Source organism: Tinamus guttatus, unplaced genomic scaffold (genome assembly GCF_059628265.1).
Source record: "Tinamus guttatus ecotype Peru unplaced genomic scaffold, ASM5962826v1 Tinamus_guttatus_pri_ptg001076l, whole genome shotgun sequence".
Classification (NCBI taxonomy): Eukaryota; Metazoa; Chordata; class Aves; order Tinamiformes; family Tinamidae; genus Tinamus; species Tinamus guttatus.
In genome coordinates this window covers 199,370-218,576 of record NW_028289610.1, presented here as the reverse complement: position 1 = coordinate 218,576, position 19,207 = coordinate 199,370, and the positions used below count along the sequence as shown (strand labels likewise).

At 45.6% G+C, this 19,207-nt stretch overlaps 1 protein-coding gene across 1 annotated transcript; it reads right to left on the bottom strand.

Moving 5' to 3' along the window:
* Positions 1-6,591: 6,591 nt before the first annotated feature.
* On the bottom strand, positions 6,592-17,315 carry PNLDC1 (PARN like ribonuclease domain containing exonuclease 1). Its single transcript, XM_088538407.1, is given in 18 exon segments — positions 6,592-6,757; positions 7,269-7,367; positions 7,496-7,671; positions 8,196-8,262; positions 8,833-8,875; positions 9,022-9,159; positions 9,927-9,994; positions 11,030-11,085; positions 11,300-11,385; positions 11,660-11,729; positions 12,688-12,825; positions 13,843-13,922; positions 14,154-14,254; positions 14,541-14,629; positions 15,365-15,488; positions 15,641-15,674; positions 17,066-17,139; positions 17,263-17,315. Coding segments are annotated over 18 exon segments (1,566 nt in total). The 5' UTR covers positions 17,313-17,315; the 3' UTR covers positions 6,592-6,684.
* Positions 17,316-19,207: the final 1,892 nt, after the last annotated feature.

Sequence of the window (19,207 nt, the reverse complement as noted above, 5' to 3'; positions counted from 1 at the left end):
GCTACAAACAGGAGCCATGTGTCCCTCCCAGCGCCCCTTGCAGCTCCAGCACCGCTGGAAGCACACAGATAAAGCAGTCTAAGCTAGGCAGGGAGCCTGGGGTCTGGATGCCAGCCAGTTTTTGTAAGCGTTTGGAAGCACGATGTCAGAGGCGGGTGCCTGCGGGATTAGGAAAGTCCAGGGCCATTTCTGTGCCCTGTCACCACTCTTCTGTGGTGTGCTGAGTTATGGTTTACGTAGGGTATTCATCAGCATGAGGTATGAAGTCAGAGCATCCCGCCTCTGTAGGGTTTTCTCCAGCTGCAGATAGCCCCTGGACACCCCTCATTGCGTAGCCATCCCCTGGGGACTGCCTGGCTGCCAGGCTCCGCAGCAGAGCCCGGGAGGCCCAGGAGCCCCACGCGGCTCCCGCGGCATCGGTTCCCATGACCCTGCAGCCGTGTGGAACAACCGCATGGAGCCGCTCCAGCCCCGCATCCCCAGGGAGGGCGCAGGTTTGGGCACTGCAGGAAGCTGCGAGATCCAGTGGTCTGTAAATCCTCCTATTTATGTAGGAGCAGCAAAATGCGTTGTACACATTTCATGCACAGTTTGCAGGAAACAAATCACTTCCACTGAGCAAGTGACAGGCTGCCTCTTCTGGGTACGTTCCTGCAGCTGTCAGCGAGCAGCTTGTTAAACCATCAGAAATCACAGCCAGCACATCCCTCGTGAGCCCAAAAGCCGGAGGCAACACAGAAATTTCTAGCAGCGTCTTTCAAAGCAAGTTTGAAACGTGGAATGTTTGCACCTAATTACTAGCGTCAAGTTTATGGAACAAATAAAATAGTTGCTATTCCTTCAAAATACAAAATAAAGATTGCTGAATCTCCCTTCATCATTTTCACTATTTTGAGTTAAAGTAATTTTAAGTTTTAAAGTGCGGTTATACAACATTTAACTCTCTAATGTTGAGCTTTGAGTTTCTACTTCTAGATACAGGTCATATTTGAAGGTAGTCCCCACTCCCACACAGGCACAAGAAAATGGGGCTTTAACTGCTTAAGTAAGGCTGCGCCCTGCACTCGGTGAGAGCCAAGGTTGCATTTCCAGGGGTGGGACGAGTGTAGTCTGAGCAATTTTAAATATTTTTTTCAGTTTATTTTTTTTTCTTTTTACCTAGATGTGTTTCTCCCAGGACACCATATGTCTCTCTTGCATAGCAACCATTACATCTTCCAGAGGTCCATCACACAGGCATGCCAAAAACAAACCTAACTCGCAGCATCGGAGCTGGCTTCTTTACCAACAGAGTTGCTGTTGCCGCTTGGTTTTAAAACCCGCGTACGGATGGCCTTGAATGAGTCGGAGGGGTAGGACACGTGCTCCGGAATGAGGGAGGCCACTGCCTGTGCCACCGGCGCTCCCACGACCGCAGAGGGCCCTGCCTGTCCAAGCAGGCAGGAGGAGGAGGAGGGCGCGCAGGGGATTTCTCCACCTCGGCTTTGAAACGGTGCCCCTGGGAAAAGATGAGCTTGCCCATCCCTCAGTGCTCGTTCACACAGGGAGAAATCAGAGGGCAAAATCTGGCTCCATAACACCCCTTTCTTAGGATGCTGATGGGGAACGATGCATTTGAAACTCTCACAGAGAGGATGAGGGTCGCAGATGAGCCCAAACAGTACTACAAGTGCTGGTTTTGTTAAGCCTAAACTTGAAGGAGAGAACCTCTGCATTAAGATGAAATGATGGGCTGGGTTAGACATTCCCTATAATGACCCTCTCCTCCCCCCTGCTCTTTACAGTATGACGCGTCTCCACTTTTTATGACCTCCTGGCTTGTAACACACTCAGTCCCTCAGGGGCTAGGAAAAACACAAAACAGGATCTTTCTTTCTGCCACCCCGCCTTCATATCTTCTTCACGGTCTTTGTCCTTTCTGGGGATCTCTTTCTGCCCACCCCAGGCATGTTCTGCCCCACAGCTCTGTGGGGCTTAGGGGGCAGCCTCCTTGCTTCCCTCCCTGCTGCGCAGCCACGGAGCCCTTTGGAGATCACTGTATCCTGGGGGGACAGCCCAGCCCCAGAGCTCCCTTAGGAGGCTTGGAAAAGTCCTGGAGGTGGTTGGAGGAGCCAGCTCTTTCGGCTGTAAGTGCTTCCCACTACGGGCTGTGTTATGCTACAGCACAGCTCTAACTCACCGCTTTCAGGTTGCTCAGAAACAGTAATTATTTGGCAAAAGATACCGAGATTTCTGCTCTCCCCAAGGTCTATGTTCTCTCTAAAACACCTGCTTCTGTCTTTAGCACAGGGGATGGGACTGAAATGTCACTTCCCTGCTGCAGGTCCTTGTGTGCCAGGCCTGTTGTAGACACCGGTCAGCTGCAGAGAGGTCTTTCCCCGAAGCAGAAGGACTGTGGGAAGAAACGTGGCCACAGCGTTTCATGCGCTGCTCCCTCTATTAGTCCTTTGGGGGCAGTTGTCTCCAGTGGAGAGCAGCAGGCAGGGAGGGGCTGCTGGAAAGAGCCCCAGAAAATGAAGGGACCTAAAACCACAAGCTGCAAGTCAGCGATCTGGCACTGCCTGCGGAGAACAACGCAGAAATACATTAGCCGAGCGGCTGTGCAGAATAGCGCTCCCTTGTCAGGCGTACAGAAACATCCTTAACACACAAGGTCCTGGTTCAGCTACGATGCCAGGATATGGGTAGAACAACCTCGGCTGGTTGCCTGAGGTACCATCACACAGGTGACTCAAACCAGCACCTGGCCGGCTGCTATTTTAGCTTATGATCTCTAGAGGCCCCTTCCAACCTCAACCTTTCTGTCATTCTGTGATTCCTCCAGTAAGGTGCTTGTAAGCACCCTGTTCCAGTAGGCATCAAGGTTTTCAGCTATGCGGTTTTATGAGCAAATGTAAAATGAAGAACAAGCATTAATTCACACCATTAGGAAAGCATAGGTCAAGAACACAAGGCATGCAGTTTAAAAAAAAAAAAAACTTATTTTGAACTTGAACATGTTAAAAAATGCTACAAGTCACATTGTTCTTTAGAAATAGGACCACTTTGATCTTTCACACTCCATTTTCAAGGTTATACTTTTGATGAGGGCTTTCACAACTTAAATTCCAGCATCTTGTTTCCATGAGTGTTGCGATTACCCTTCCTAACCCTACAAGCTAAAATGCAACTTTCTAACTGCCTCAGAGCTGACAGCCAGGTGAAATATAACTGCTCCTATGGACTTTGCTGCAGCTTTACTCCCATCTTTGGGTCTAGTTCCAGCTACCAGGCCTCAGAGCCACGTGGCAATTTCAACATTCACCACTTGGGTTATGTCCAGCTTCACTTAATAGCAATTCCCTAATCTTGAGCTATAAGTGCAGCTGAGCTCAGTACGGCCCCACATGCGGGGAGATCCTACCTTCATCTAGAGCTGCTCACAGAAACTTCTCATCTCTTGTCCATCTGTTCCCACAGCTGAGAGTTTGCTCCAATTTGCTAGACCAGCCCCCAGCTAACTGGTTTCATGAGAACTGACTGCACAGCCGACTTATGTCTTTAAAAGACTCTACATTATTATTAACAGGCTACTTTTTTTCCTTGAAAAAATGGTACCCAAAGGGGGAGATTACAATATATTCAACCTGCTCGTATTCTTTGTGCATTTATTCTGGATGTAAACATAACTGATTTATAGTAGCTTTTTATCTACTAGATTTGCCTATTTTTATTTATAATCTCAATTCTTCCAGCTCTAATGTCAGAAAGCTAAGTCTCCTGCCTGACTACAGTACTTTACTACAAGAAAATTGTCCTTTAAAGGGAGAAGGCACAGTCTGACCCATGGAGTGTTAGAATTTTTCCCTTAAATCAAAGGCCGCGCTCCCTTAAAAACTGCTGTTCTTCTCAAATGCAACAGGATCTAAGTGTGGTTGCCGCTCCCCACATTTAAGTGCTTATCTGAATTAAGGGCCCAGAGAACAAGGGTATGATTTTTCCCAACTCATATCTCCAGAAAAATATTTTCTTTGGAAAAATTTAAAAGCAATTACTCATTAGAGCACTTGTAACAGTCACTGTGGCTCAAAGAAGAATCTTTCTTAAGACGCATTAACAATCTGCTCCAAACGTTGCAATTAGCAGTGCAGATTAGCCTTCAGATTTCCCTGTTCATGTCTATGATGTGGTTTAGCTGTCTTTGGTGCAGCAGTAACTCACATTTGAGGCTTTTATTCATCTTAAGTGTAGGGAAAAAAGCAATTTTGAAATCTGATTTTGAAGCCTTCCCTCGTTTAAATTCCTTTGAGAGAAAAACAACACACAGCATCAGCAACATAAACCTGCCTGCTCAGTCACTACACAAAAACCTCATTTGTTGACACACAAGCTTCACTGTTCACATGCATTTAGTCTTTTGCTTCCTCACTAGAATACAAGTGGCAACAAATACAACATTTTAGCATTGCAAAACCATCAGATAAAAGCAATCATTTTCTCCTACCTATATATACACTGTCTTTTTCACTATAGGACCTTATGAAGAGGAAGAAAGAATAACTATTCCTAATTCACAAGTAAGGGACCTGGAGCAAATACCTCTGCGAGTAACTCCAACTTGTAGTGTAACTGAACTCTGCTTTTCTTAAATTTAGTGTTTTAGCCTGAATAATGCAGCTAGGTCAGCTGATTTCAAGGATAGATTAAACTTATGATCAAAAGTCTTAGACAGAAATTAAATGACTGAGAAGTGCTCCTGCAGGCAGAACAATATTTCCATCCTGCTACTCCAAAAGAAATCAGCTTCTAACCTAGGTGCTAGTCAATAAGGGCCAACCCAATAGCACTGCCATGATTTTATTAAGGTTTGTTCTACCATTTACAGGAACAGCATTTAACAGCAATACTTACTTGTGTTTTACAGAAACGGGACACATCCTATAAAGGCAAACATCTCTTTCCACCATAGCCTTTCTTAATTTGAATCATCCGATACCCTCTCATGAAGGCTGATCTCCATCACTCCTTTGCCTTCGTGTTCAGCTGTCCCTCCAGCCTGTTTTCTTGCACGCTCTACCCCTCCCTGCACTGCACACCCACTTTACAGCTAGTGCTCACAGCTTGGGCCAGCACACCGCTCTCCTGCAGCGCTCCTGTCAGCTCCTGCTGCTGGGAAATCCCCACGCGGACGAGCCGGGCGCCCCTCGGTGCCCGCCGGGCCCTGCGGCCTCCTGCTCCTCCTCATGGCGGAGCAGCTTCCCAGGCCGCACGCAGGGCCTGGCTGAATGGCACTGCTGTCTAGGAAAACGCGTCACGCCATGCTCGGCTTCACGTACATGCTACGCTGGCCAGAATCTGTCCCACAGGGGGAATGGATTTAGGGATTAGCTACCAAGCCTAACATCTTCAGGGCAGCTCCACATAACTGCCGGTGAAAGCTTTTCCCAAAGCCACACACACACACACACACACACTCAGAGCCTGTGTTCTCCACACAAGTCGATTTGTAGCGATGCTAAAAGACAGAAGAACGTAACAGAAGCAACGAACAGGGAGATAGTTGCACACTGGTATGTAAAGGGACACGGCCACAGAGAACCTCACTGCTCATTACATGACACAGAAAAAGCACCAGGAGTCGGTTACTTGTTTGGCTAAGAGCTAGCTTGTGAAATAAGAGCTGTAAACCACAAACGGCGCAGAACCTGAGAACTGCTTCTCAAGATGCACTGCCCTGTTCTTGTCAAGAGCAGCAAGGCAGCTACCCGGTAGCAGCAGAGCGCACGCGAGCCTCATGCCCGCTGCAACATCGCGCTGCTGCGTAAGCAGGGTTTGACACAAGCCTCCGTTGTACAGCCAATTAAAGGCACATTTTACATATTACATGACTACGGGTCCCATTCAGGTAGGTGCTGACTGATGAAATCTATTTGGAAACCACAGACTTGCAGGTTTTTCTAAGACAAGAAAATTCATAGAAGAAATTTTGGGAGAGGTCAGGAGTCCCTGGACTGATAAATATTCTCTTTATATCAGAGAGCTGAGCAGTGAAGCATGTCTCACGCTATTTTTGGATGGAGGAGTGCTCACATGTTGTGCACTAGAGGCAAATAGTGTGCAATGGGTGCAAACCCACCTGACTTGTGTATTTGCTTCCAGTCTGTAAAACATGCATGACCATTTATCTGTGCTTATCTTCAGCTCCACTACCACCGAACTGCGCAACACTCAAGAGCACTGCAAAGTACTTACTACTCCCCAGAATCTTTCATGAGCCTCAAGAGTGGTTTCTCGATGAACTCTACCCATTTTAATTTGGGCAACAGTGACATTTCCCCTGCTTTACAACCGAAGCCAAAAATAGCCTCTTTCATTTCGTAACTTCCAGAACTTTAACAAAATGTGTTTTACAAAGCAACGCAAGCAACGGAAACAAACTGGCATTCAGAATTGCTGTTAAGACCGAATAGAAGACTAACACTCAGATGAGTCATCCAAAATACCATTTCCCCCCTTCAGAAGGTGACTATGCTTTTAGTAGATGAACAGAATATTACTAACTGGAAACCACAGCATCCTCTCTAAAAAGAGGTTTGTGAGAAGGCCATTCTTATTACCGCTTTATTGTGCAAGACAAAGAAAACAGAGACAAACAGACAGTAAATAAGATCAGCATTCTGCAGTTCTCTTCCATAAGACAATCCTTCACACTGAATGGCAAGGAGCTCCTCCAAGTACAAAGGCCACGAGAGACCACAGTGCCACAATACTGCAGACTCTAAAGGGTAAAAATGGTAAGATATGGTTAGGCTTTTTAAATTTAGGGATTCATTTGTACTTTAAGCACTGGGATACCTTTCCAAATTGTGTCATGTGAGAAACTCACCCTTCACCAACATCACTGCCTTGTGACACTCTGAACGTGCACTTTGAATCTGCCAAGTTGAAAGTTTGTTTTTTGAAAAAACTCACGCACTTCCCACTCGGAGACTTGCCTCCCTCTCCTCGGGCTTATTAGAGCTAGCACTGCATCTCCCTGAGATAACTGCATCTACACTGACAGCACCTAGCTTTGTGATATTCATGAAGCAACGTCTCCCCAGGAATCGAGATCACAGCTCCATCTCCAGAGTGAAAACTTGGGAGCTCCCACCTGAGGGCAGCACGGGAACCTGCTCCCCAACCCCTTGGCTGTGCAGGTGGTCCTGCAGCAGAGCAGCAGTTGCTCAGTGCCCAGGCCTGGCACTCCAGTGCTCTTCCCTCACCCTTCCTGTCACACTGTCACCTACCGCAGGAGGCAGCTGACGTGCGGCGAGTGCCTCCAGCGGCGATAGAGGGAGATCCGCAGGTGAGGGTGGTCCTTGTAGTCGCGCAGAGCGAGCCTGATGCTGCAACACGAGCAGATGTGGTGAGCGCGAGGCTGCTGACGGCCCCTCGCTGCTCTGGAGAGGGATCGCGTGTCTAAGAGTTGCCAGAGCAAAGAGAAGGTGAGAGGGAGCGAAGATTTGTCACTTACTGCTTAAATTTATTGGACTGCAAAATGAACTGGTTCTCTGAAAGCCGTTGGACGTGGAAGCGACAGAGAGTTTTTAACTCGTGGTAAATATGCCTTTCACTGAGCCCTCGCCAGCCTTGGACATGGACAACCAAGAGAGGGGGACGTCGGCAGGGTACATCTACCCCAGAAAAGTTCTGCAAAAGGCAGAATATTGAGACATATCAGAGTTCTGAAATATAGAAGCACAGCTAGCATAACCAGGACTCATGCAAAAAGTGGCACGCAGGCGTAAGCCAAGCAGTAAAAGATAGCTGGGGTACAAGGGTATTTTTCTTTTGTCTCAGAATTTTTCTAAGCATGAATAACAAAAGCAAAGTCATGATTACCATGGTAAAAAACAAGCAAACAAACACCACAGAGGAAAATAGAACAACATCAAGCTGTTTTACACAGCACAGAGAATTAGGACAGCATAAATTGGCTGATGCCATCTTTCAGTGTGACAATATGAAAAGAATTCATAAGGCAAGATTCAATAAATTTGCTATTTCAAAAGGTCATTTGTGCCACCTGCATAGATAAAACTCCTGCCAAGGCAGGCCCAGGCACTAATGGATTTCTGCTCCTTCAGCAAAGCCACCATCACACACCCCCCGACGCGCTTTGGAGCTGCAGTCATACGCACGATGCTTGAAACGGCACCTCCGGTGAAATGCACCTGGTTCAGGCACTTGACTAACACGCCGAGATACTCAGAGAAAGGAGGATCAGTCTCTGCTGTGCCACTAAGCAAGAAAACAAAACAGAGCGACGATTTGTTCCTCCGGAGCCGCACTGTCACCCGCTACCTCTGCGCCACCCGCAGAGCTCCTGACTTGGCAGCCCTCCTGGTTACAGGATGGGTATTTCAAGCCCCGGTATCCTCTACAGAAATGAAGTTATAAGCAAAGGAATAGGAACAGTTGTCTGCTAGGAACTTTGCTGAAATCACTGCATCATACAGAGCTCAAAATGGAAATGAATGGAAAATGATTTGAACCTTATCCAAGTGAACTGAACTTCTGAGAGCTTGTTCAAGGACAAATAGGATTCACAATGTCATTTCCCAACCTCTAAGCCATCTCACGACTCTTGATTTCATTTTGAAAATGTCAGCTTTGACATAAAGCTGCTACGTTAAGATGTATAAAATCACAATCTAATTAGAACTGTGACATTTTCAATAACATTTTCCCCTACTCTAAAGCAAAGCCAAAGTGCAAAACGCAAAGTTATGCAAAGCAAACTGACAGCTGATTTTCAGAAGATCCATCCAAGTAACCTTTTTGAAAAATAACCATTTAAACAGCACTCACCCTGTTGATTTGCACAGTAGCAAATGAGCTACTTTCAGAAGAACTAGAAAGAGGAACAATGAAGGGGCATCAGAACAAAGTCATAAAGACAAAACTAAACAACTGAAGCAAACAAAAAGAAAAGCAAAAACTCACTGAAGTGTAGATAAATTGCTAAGAACAGACTGTATATAAACAAATATCACTTACCATCAAATAAATGAAGTTACAGAGCAGGAAAGGAAGGGCTGTGTTCCAACACAACTATTTGAGAAATGTTTAGAAGTATTTTACCTGAGCCACAGAGAAATGCATCATAGCCTGCCTCATGAGGAGATGACTTCACAGCTGAAAGCATCCAACAAAATCAGAAAGGGGTAAACACCTCCAACACACCATGCACAGTCACAGAACCCTTGCAGCCTTAAGACCTACTGCTTTGGGTTTTCCCCCCCACTCCCTTTTAAATTTTTATTCCCCATAGGAGGCTTAGGCTTACATCACAGATTTTAAAGGGGTATCAATAAAGAGGCAACAGTTACACCAACAGCTGTAATGCTTACTAAGATACAAATAAAGAATAAAATTATCTTTTACAAAAATGTAGAATAGAGTTGTATGCTACTGATGGATGGGAACCATTTCAAAGCATATGCAAGAGGGAGCCTGGAGAAGAGAACATCTGTCTGGGCAGCAAGTACCCCAAAGAGCACTGAGCACAAACCCCACAAACTTTTAGCAGAAGCCTCAGCACTCCTGCTTCTTTCTGGGACCTTCCTCCTACCTTCTCCCATTATTTTCCCTTCTGGGACCATCACTTCCTTGCTTTGCCCCTTCCAAAGGCTTTTTTAACAGCACCAAGTCAGACCAAATCCAGCCCAACTGTGCACAAATACCATTTGTGCTGGTGGCACAAGGCAGAGCTCTGCATCCTGCCTTGCAGCACGCTTGCTGGCTGCCAGGGGAAGTGCAGGATTTGGGAAAGCTGCACATCAGAAACTGTGCAAAATCACCACCAGCCCAGCACTCACATGCAAAGCATAAGTGGATATCCACAGAGTAAAATAAACCCATTTTAAATACCTGCCTTTTAAAATGTGCCTAGAGGAACGTACCATATCTTGAGCAGCCACTTGCAAGAACAATCACTGGGCACATTGGATCTGTGGGATTTAGGTCGCTGCTGAAAACAAGCAGATGTGTGAAATTTGTCTCTTTCTTTAGCATGTCAGAGAGAAGACAAGTTATGCACCACTTTTATCCTGCTATTTGCTAAAAAGGCAACACTTAATCGAATATTAGATAATAGTTTACTTCCTGAAAACTAACACCCTCACACTACCTTAGTTTTTTCCCCTAAATAGTAAAATCTATTAAGCAACAAATCTGTTCTGATTTCTTAAAATCAAACTAAACCACTAAAATCAATACAGTGGGCAACACTGGGCTTTGTAGGATAGAGTAATAAATAGATGTGACTGAAATAAAAGAAAGAACAAAGCAGAAGAATATCCACAAGAACCAAGTAACAATAACAACAACACAGAGCCCAGGCCCTGCTTATTATAGGCATCCACAGAACAAATTTAAAAAAGAAAAATCTTCAACCACCTCATATCTAAGCTCTGGGTGCAATATGTTTACAGATGAGCTCCATTTAACACATATTTAGCTACTACACAGGACTCAGTACTGAGAGCAGTTCTTTCCAAGGAGCTGGCACAAAGTTAGAATATGTTTTTGCTGAAATCTTGAGTGAGAATGCCTGCTTGTTTCGTAACAGGCATCAACACACTCTGAAGTAGAGCTATCTGCAAACCAAACTTGAGACCAATGAAATACGGATGGAAACCCATGAATGAAGCTCTCAAGCCCTGCTTGGTACTCTGGAGCCCAGATCTCTCTACAGTGACATTTGAAATACAACCAACCTGACATTGGCAACCATTTATGTCACAGAACAGAGACCAGAATATGTTTTATAGACTCTAAGCCCCTAATGTTATGAGAAGTAGTCTTCAGAAAAAAAGTAATTTACTTCACAATTACTTTGTAAGAAAGATTAGCAAGTTTGTGCTGTTAAATTTAGAGAGATGGGTAAATAAAAAGGAAGAATATTTGAAAGGAAAGTAAGTAGAAATATATGTAGTAATTGATTTGGAAATATGTTTCCCCCCAAAATAAAGAGATTGTTCAACCACTTGTAGCTACCACTTACCTGCACAAAACCTCATATACCTCCAAAAGATTAGATACTCGAGGAAATGGGTGATCCTGTAGAAGAATGTGAAGAAAATCAATTGAGACAGCTCTTGTGGTGAGTGAGCTCATTTTCTGTTCTGCTGATTTGCTATAATTGCTAAATGAAATCTGAAATCAGGATGTCTAATGGCAATACTAAGAACCAATCACAGCTGTGTAACCAATTCCAAACTACAAACAAACAAACAAACAAACAACAACAAAAAAAAAACCCTTTGCATCTCACCTTCCAGACAGACTTTGTTAGAGCCTTGGTGTCTATGAGGACAGGAAATAAGCTGTGAATGTTCCTTTTAAACTCCTCATAGCTTTCTGACCAAGAAATAAGAAAGCAAAACACATGTGAGAAAGATATCAAGAAAACAAGGAAAAGCCAGTAGTATTCCACAAAATAAGAGGGTGACAGTCAGGGGCCTGAGGCCCTGTTCCAGCAGTAAGAGCTGAGAAGAGGCAGATGATCAGCACCACGGCTCGCCAAGCCCCACGGGTGGCTGGCTGGTGAATGATCCCCATGCTGACTCTTCTGTCCCTGCTGCAAAGGTGCCTGGTGGACCCCACTGGGGAGCGCGGCTGGGCACAGCGTTACCTGGAAGGGGCTTGTAGAACTTGTCATGAAGGTGCAAGAGGTCCATGAGCATGTTGTGTCCCACCAGCGGCTGCAGGAGGAACACAAACAGAAGAGCTTGCTGAAGCACCCTGCCACAGAACGGCTCCCAGAGCGGGCACTTCCACTCAGTGTTCAGCAGCTGCGATCCTCTCACTACCTGAGCAGCACCCACACACACTCACCCAGCAGCCACTCAGGTGGCAAGGATCCCAGCAGGGCTAGTGCCTTCAAGAAGTGACACTTGGGGTCTCTTAAAAAGGATATTTTTCATTAATGTTCTGGTCTGAGAGGACCTAAGGAGCCACGGAGTGTGGTCTGCCTGCCCAGCTGAAGCCAGGTAAAGTCTTTCAGTGATCAGATTTACAGGCTCACTGGCCAGAGCAGGGAGTGCCCCTGCCTGCCCAGCAACCATAGACACTTCAAAACCTAAAATTCTTCCAATAATCTGCATACGGAACACAAGAATTACCACATACAATCAGACTAATGGCTTGGATGGTCTAATAAGCTTGTCTGCAGATAACTGCAAAACAGTAACTTGCTCAGCTGAGATGGTGGTTCATGCAGTATAATACCAGGATTTTCAACATTGTAAATGCCTACATTTTCTGAAGTCATTTAAGAAACCTTTTTTTTTTTTTTTTTTTCTTCTCTGAATGGGTTCTGGCTCCCGTTCCCTTGGTCTTGCTTGGTCTGCAGAAGTAACAAAAAGGAAATTCACTGCTGGATAAATAATTCTGAGCCTGCTTTGGGAGTGGGATCAGCAAGACGATGTTATGCCTAACAGCTATATTTTTCTGACTACAATCGCAATCTAAAAATTCCTCATGGTTTCATTATCAACTGAAAAGAAGATGTTAAGGCCAGCACACATACTCCGAATGATTCAATGTACTCGGTATAGAGCTCTTACATTTAATAAACCTCCTATTCCCTCTGTTGGGTAACAGCAATAAAAGAAAAAAAAAAGAAAAAAAAGAAAAAAAAAAAAAAAAAAGGTGTTTTACCTTCTTGGCTTTAACAAGGGCCTGGAAGAGGTTGGTGAAGCCCCGGGCAGACGTAAGAATTCGCTCCTTTCGGCAGGGGTCATGAGGAGAGTTCTCCAGAAGCCGGCGATGCTGTGGACTCACTTTTTTCACCATCACCTGAGAAGAGCAGTTACCAAGTCTCTCACCCTCCCATACTAGTAGTACGTATCTTGCTTACTAAGATTCCTTAAAGATGAGGACAGAAGTTCAGTTTCCAGCCTGTCAAGGGATGGAAAAGCAGTGCATTCCCCAGGACCTTAGGATTACCTCACTTTTCTTCTCTGAACAGGAAACAGTGCTCCAAAACTTGCTCTGAAGAAGAGACATATTAGCAATACACCCTTAGAGGATGGATGGTTGCTATCACAGATGCCTCAGAACACAAACGGACTTAGTTCAGTTTAATTCATGTAGCAACAAATTTACGGCACTGAAATAAGGGAAACAAAGAGGAATCACACAAACTGAATCCTCAAACGCTGTGCTTCACGTGAGATGACTGGGTAAACCCTTCCACTCTGTTGCCATTAATTATTAGGCCAAAACAGTACTGATAAAAAAAAAAAAAAAAAAGTATATAATTACTTCTAAGCAGACTGGTATCTCCTTCACCTCATGTTTAGAGAAGTCCACAACTATGGGTTTAATTTGAGGGGGAGGGTGTGTGTGTGGGGGCGTGGGGAGCACCCACATTTAAAATAGAAATCTAAAGATTGGCATATCCCACTAAAAACAAGTCATACAACAGAGAGCTGAAGTGTTCAGTGCAAAACTCGATGAAAAACACATAAAAGACCATAGTTTTTAGCCTTTTTAAGGGAGGTTCTGAAGGGGAAATTCGGCAAAGCTTGAGTACTTAAAAAGTACCTCTGGAAATGCCCTAAAAAAAATGTGCTTCTACTTCAAGACATTTTATGGCTATAAGAGAAACAGAGAACAGGTTTTCAACTTTGTGAGATCCCAAGAAAAGGGATCCAGAATCAACACTTCACAGAATATTCCTTTATCTTCTCTTTTCCTCCTCTTGGACCCATATCCTTAAAAGTACAAGCAACATATTTCAGACTGCAGAAATGCTACCTATATCTATCTAGATAGAAAATGTATTCCCAAAGATTCTAGTTTTCAGCTCACCTCATTGTCCCCAAGAGGCTGTGTCCAAACATTTTGAAGAGCCTGCCTCAGAACCAGTTGAACTTCGAACATCTGAAAGCCTGAGACAAGAAAGGAGGAACAAAAAAATCAGAGGTGCAGAGAAGGCTGTTAGGAAAATAATCTTCCTAAATACAAAGACTGAACAGATGTTTCTCTGCCAGTGCACAGGTGGTTTCTACACACTAGATAGACTAGTTTACCAGAACAGGCCATGGACAGCAGCCTGTGGCTCTAGACATTCAGGAAAAGTGATAAGTCCTCAGAGTCCACATGGCCTAATTGTTTCATACCACACAGATCCCGCAGAATCATAGTGTCCTCTTCCTTTGCTCCTGCTATCCAGGACGTCACCTCATCAATGGCCTTCTTCATGATGTCCCTGTGCAGGACACTGAAGCATGATAAGGGAGATAGAGAGAGAGAAAGAGCTCTTTATGGGAGTCATCTCGTGCCTTGATGTCAATGAGGGAATGCAGAAGCACCATTTCCCAAACATTCACTAAGTTCTTCACACTGTACCCTGTGATCTCAGCCATTCTCTGGAGAGATCAGCACGCTGGAAGAGCTGGCAGCAAGGCAGTCACATGAACAAGTTTTAGGATGACAAAACATGACCTGAATTACGGCAAGCTGCCAAGGTAGTCAGTATAGGAGGCAACTCCCTGGGGAACGCTCACCTGCAGACTTTCCAGCTTCCTGCCAAGAGATACTGCCTCAGGCTCTTCTCCTGCAACTCATTCATGTATGGGATTCCATCTTTCAGGAACTGAAGAGGAAAAAAAAAATGATCATTCTCCCCTGGACTTTTATCAAGTTACAGAAAAGCTGGTTAGGCATGTCTAAAATGGGCATGTACTTGGGAGAGCAATCCCCAACACATTCCCTTCAGAAGCACGCACGACCGCCCGAGGTGTTCAAAGCCTGCGAGTAGCCTAGTATGTATTTTTACATAAGAGAAGATGTATTTGGAGGAAAGAAAAGCATTTTGTCGACTTTAATCAGTCTTCTTTTTTTCTCTCTGCTTTTATCTTTCCTTTAATGACATACTTCCAGAATATTGCAATACCATGATGTTTCCTGCCCAAACTGCTAAGCAGTGCTGTTAATGTGATAGCATAGCCTTATTTTCAAATGTAGGTAACCTAAGGCTTCCCCATGTTAGTGACTAGTAGAGCTAGCACGATGGGCTAGCAAGGCAGTGTAGGTGCCCCAGGAGGGTCTGTTAAAATCTGCTCTCCTCAGCCCACTAGAGATGGGCTTTCTTCCTTAAGGACAGGGAAATCTGGTTTAGGCAGACAGAGACATGGGCATTGACTCTGTGGCAGCTCTGAAGCCAATGTTGGCTCTCCCTATTGATAGTGAGCCACATTGTCATCACATACATACTTTAGCAAGATGGCATTTAAAACAGAAATACAGCATTTGGGGATGTTAATTCTAACTTCTCCTGTAGTTACACAGACTTCCTCCGTTCCAGATTTCTGCTGCAGGGACTGCGTACCTTATTATAGTCAAAGCCGTAATGAGACAGGAACTGAATGCTAGATGCAGAGAGGGTGAATTCAGGATCCGTAGCTCCAAATGTTGAGGGAAAGAGAAAAAAGTTGTATGAATGCACCACATACCTACAGCAAAATGAAAGAAAATGTCTCTAGAAGACAATTACAAGTAATGGCATTAATCCTTACCCAGAAACTTCTCCATAAAATCCCAACTGCATTATCTTTGCTCTAACAGAAAACTGCAAGCTGATGTGAAAAGGATGTGTTTTACTTACTTGTTTGGCTTTTCATGCGAGAATATCGCCAGTCCTACATGAAAGAGAAACCTGAGCTGGAATGGCAATGTTGAGCTGGATGCCTACTCATACTGCAAAAATTAGGTAAGGGATGTGGAAATGCCCTAACGGGTTGCAAGGTTTTCATCCACTAACGATGCACCGAAATCTTAACAGCAACTGCCAGGTGACTCCCCAGCTCCCTGGCAGCTGAGCAGTAACAGCATTCTAGGACTGAAAGGAAAGGAGTCCAGATTCAATTCAGCAGGAAATAAAACCGAGCAAAGCACGCGTACCAAGGTGAACGGGGGCCAGCTACACTACGCAGGCATTTGGAAGTAACTAGGTACAACAGAAACACGGTTTTTGCTACTTAGGTCCCTGCAAACATAGTAAATCTCAAAAATGCTCATTAAGATCTTGCACAGCCTAAGCTTTTGAGGAATATTTACAATGTTTGGAGCTGATTTTTGACCTTTATCTAGTTTTTCTGAAAACAGTTGTGCGGAAAATCTTGCTGTCAAGAACTGAATGTCCAAAAAGGAGACAGAGGAGTCCTAAAACTTTATTCGAATAAAGGGAGAGTCCACCGGGCATATCCCTGTGGGGTCTCTCAAAATGCTGGGGGACGCAGCCCCCCCTTTTATCCTAATTTCCCGACCGAGGGACGCCCTCTCCTTTTCCCCATTGGCCAAGGCACTCAGAAGTTACAGCCTTCCCGGCCGCCTACACCGAACTCCGGCCTCCCGCCATCTGTTCTCACCTGAGCTCACCAACACCTTTGTCCCCCTTGCTGAAGAATGTGGGGGAATTGCCCTATTTCCCTCCTTTGTAAAGGCCCCCATCTCCTTGCAGATGGCTCTTTTTGTCCCACTCAGTTCATGGCTCCACTCAGTCTCCCCTCCCTTTGTCCTGCCCTTCAGCCAAACTATGGAGAAACCCCCTTATTGATGAATACAGAAACTTGAGCATTCCGCTCACAGTTAAAAGCCTTTCCCCCACAAAAGACCCTTCCTGGTTGACAAAATAATATATATATTAAAAATATCAGGAATACTATCCCTCCAATTCCAATAATGTCCTAACTCAGTAGCCTTGAAATAAGCTACTACGACTTCCTCCTAGTTTGCTATGCTTGGTTTTGCTAGCCCTGTGTTTGTAGCTATAATCTTTAAATATAAAAAACGCTAAATGATTTTTTACATAAACAATCTTAAAACAAGCAAAAGCTGATGGCCCACCTGACTTTAGATCCCTTACAGTATTAAAGAGCTGATGATATCAATACTGGTTAAACAAAAATCCACAGTAGCAAACAAATGGCTCTAACAGAGATTTGCAGAACTAACCGCAGCTGGCAAAAGGCAGGTTACAATTGGGATCTAGGGAGTTGTTTTTCTCTTCTTGGTTAGGAGCAGCACTTACCAAACTGACTAATCGTGAAGCGCTGAACGCTCTGCCTGGCCTTCAGATACCACTCGGCTGGGGAATCAAACAGACTATTTAAAAAAAAAAAAAGTGGGGGGCACGGGAAAAGAAATATGTAATTTTGCAATACACTAGTTCGTTTCTGCAAAGCTACAACACAACTCTTCCTCATCTTTCAAGTGCAGCACCTTTACCTTGGCTTGTTATTTACGGGGAAGACTGAATGCAGGCCTGTAAACTCCATATCAAGCCCTGGTGGGACAGAACACACACACACATTAAAAATCCAGCATGTGAAACAAGCATTTCACCTGCTCTGGATCTGCATCCCCAAACTACTCGGCCACAGTATTGTGCACACCGCTCACTGGGTGCAAACATTATATATGCATGCATATATATATATATTATATATATATATATATATATATATATATACACACACACACACACATACATATATATATATATATAGTGTTCACACTTGAAATCGGCGCCTCTGCGGCTGCTTTCCACGCCCAGAGCCCGGCGCTGCCCCCGCTCAGGAAGGGGACGGTACCAGGGGACGAGGACGCGCCCTCTCCCTCCGTCCCAAGGGGACAGGCGCTGCCTCGCCCACGCGCTGCCCCGCAGCCCCCCGGGGCCGAGGGGCAGCCCCGGGCCCCGCCGGGCCGCGCTCCCCGGCTCCCCTCACCCAGGAAGGCGGCGCGGCGCAGGCGCCGCCGCAGGCGCGGGAGCCGCCGCTCGAAGCCCCCCGCGCCCACCTCCATGGCCGCCCGCCGCGCGGGAGCCAATCAGGGCGCGGCTTCGGCCCCCCGCCGCGCACCCCCCGGCACCTCCTCCCGCGCAGGCGCCAGAGGCGCCTCCCGCCGCGCGCGCCGCCCCGAGGGCCGTTACGCGCTCGCCGCCCGCTAGGTGGTGCCGATAACCGCCAAAAAATAAACACAGCGCGAGCACGGGGGAGAGGAGCTCGAGTTCACCGCTCCCGCCGCTTTCCAGTGCACCTCAGGGCCCTCCGGGTGTAATTTGAACCCAGCCCTTCAGCCTGCACCCCACTGAAGACTAAACTTGGCTTCTTGCCTTTGCTGGAGCTGAACAATTACACAATTCCCCCCTGTAAATACGGGGGACTACAATGTATGAAAAGAAGTTGTAGTGAGGCAGGGGTATATCCTCCAAAATAACTATCCGTGGGACAAGAGGAAAGGGCCTCAAGTTGCACCAACAGCAGGCTGTTGGCACAGGTGAAGGGTTTACAGTTGAACTCAATGATCTTAAAGGTCTTTTCCAACCATAACGATTCTATGATTCAAAAACAGCCAGTTCTCAGCTGAGCACCAGGGCTTCTTTTGAGGTAGGTAAAGAAAGAAGGCTGAACTCAGCCCGGGAGAGTCAAACTCCAAATGTGAGACTCAAGATTTCAAACTCCACATGTGACTGAAAAGTTCAGTTCACACAGAAAACTTTTTTTGGGGGGGCGGGGTGGTTTCACTGTTTCAAGATGATAAAGATCACACAAAGGTTAACGCAGTCTGAATTATGAAGTACGAGGAACACTACAGTACGAGCTGGCCCTCATTTACATAAGAAATGGGGACTTTAAAAGAACCATCTTAACATTAGCTACTCTACCCTGCTCTGCAGAACTTTCACCTTACACAGTATATTCCTCTGCACGACACCCCTCTCCAGTTTATTTAATGCCTGGTAGCAGCCCAGACCAGTGCACAAGTTACAGGCATCGCTCCAGACTCTTTGAACATCTGTGAAAAGGCCACCAACTGCACAATCCTTTCTGAGGAACAAAGTAGGTGGGTTCACACTGACTGTAGCATTGCATAGCCTGGAAGCATTGCAGGCAAACAAGCTCACAGCACAGCTCTTTGGCCAAACAGGGCAAAATATTGCTTGAGCACAGACAATGAAGAAGAGGCATCTTAGTGCCTGCAGCTGTCACTACAGGGCAACTTCACTCCTCGGCCTAGGAGGTATAAACATTTAGAAAAGATTTGCCGGAGATCTCCAAAGACGACTTGGGGGAATTAACTCTTCATATGGCAAGTAGATTAAACACAGAGCTTGGGTGTATTCCAGGCATCCAGCTAATGAGTGCATTTTGCTAGACTGAAGAGTTCAGGT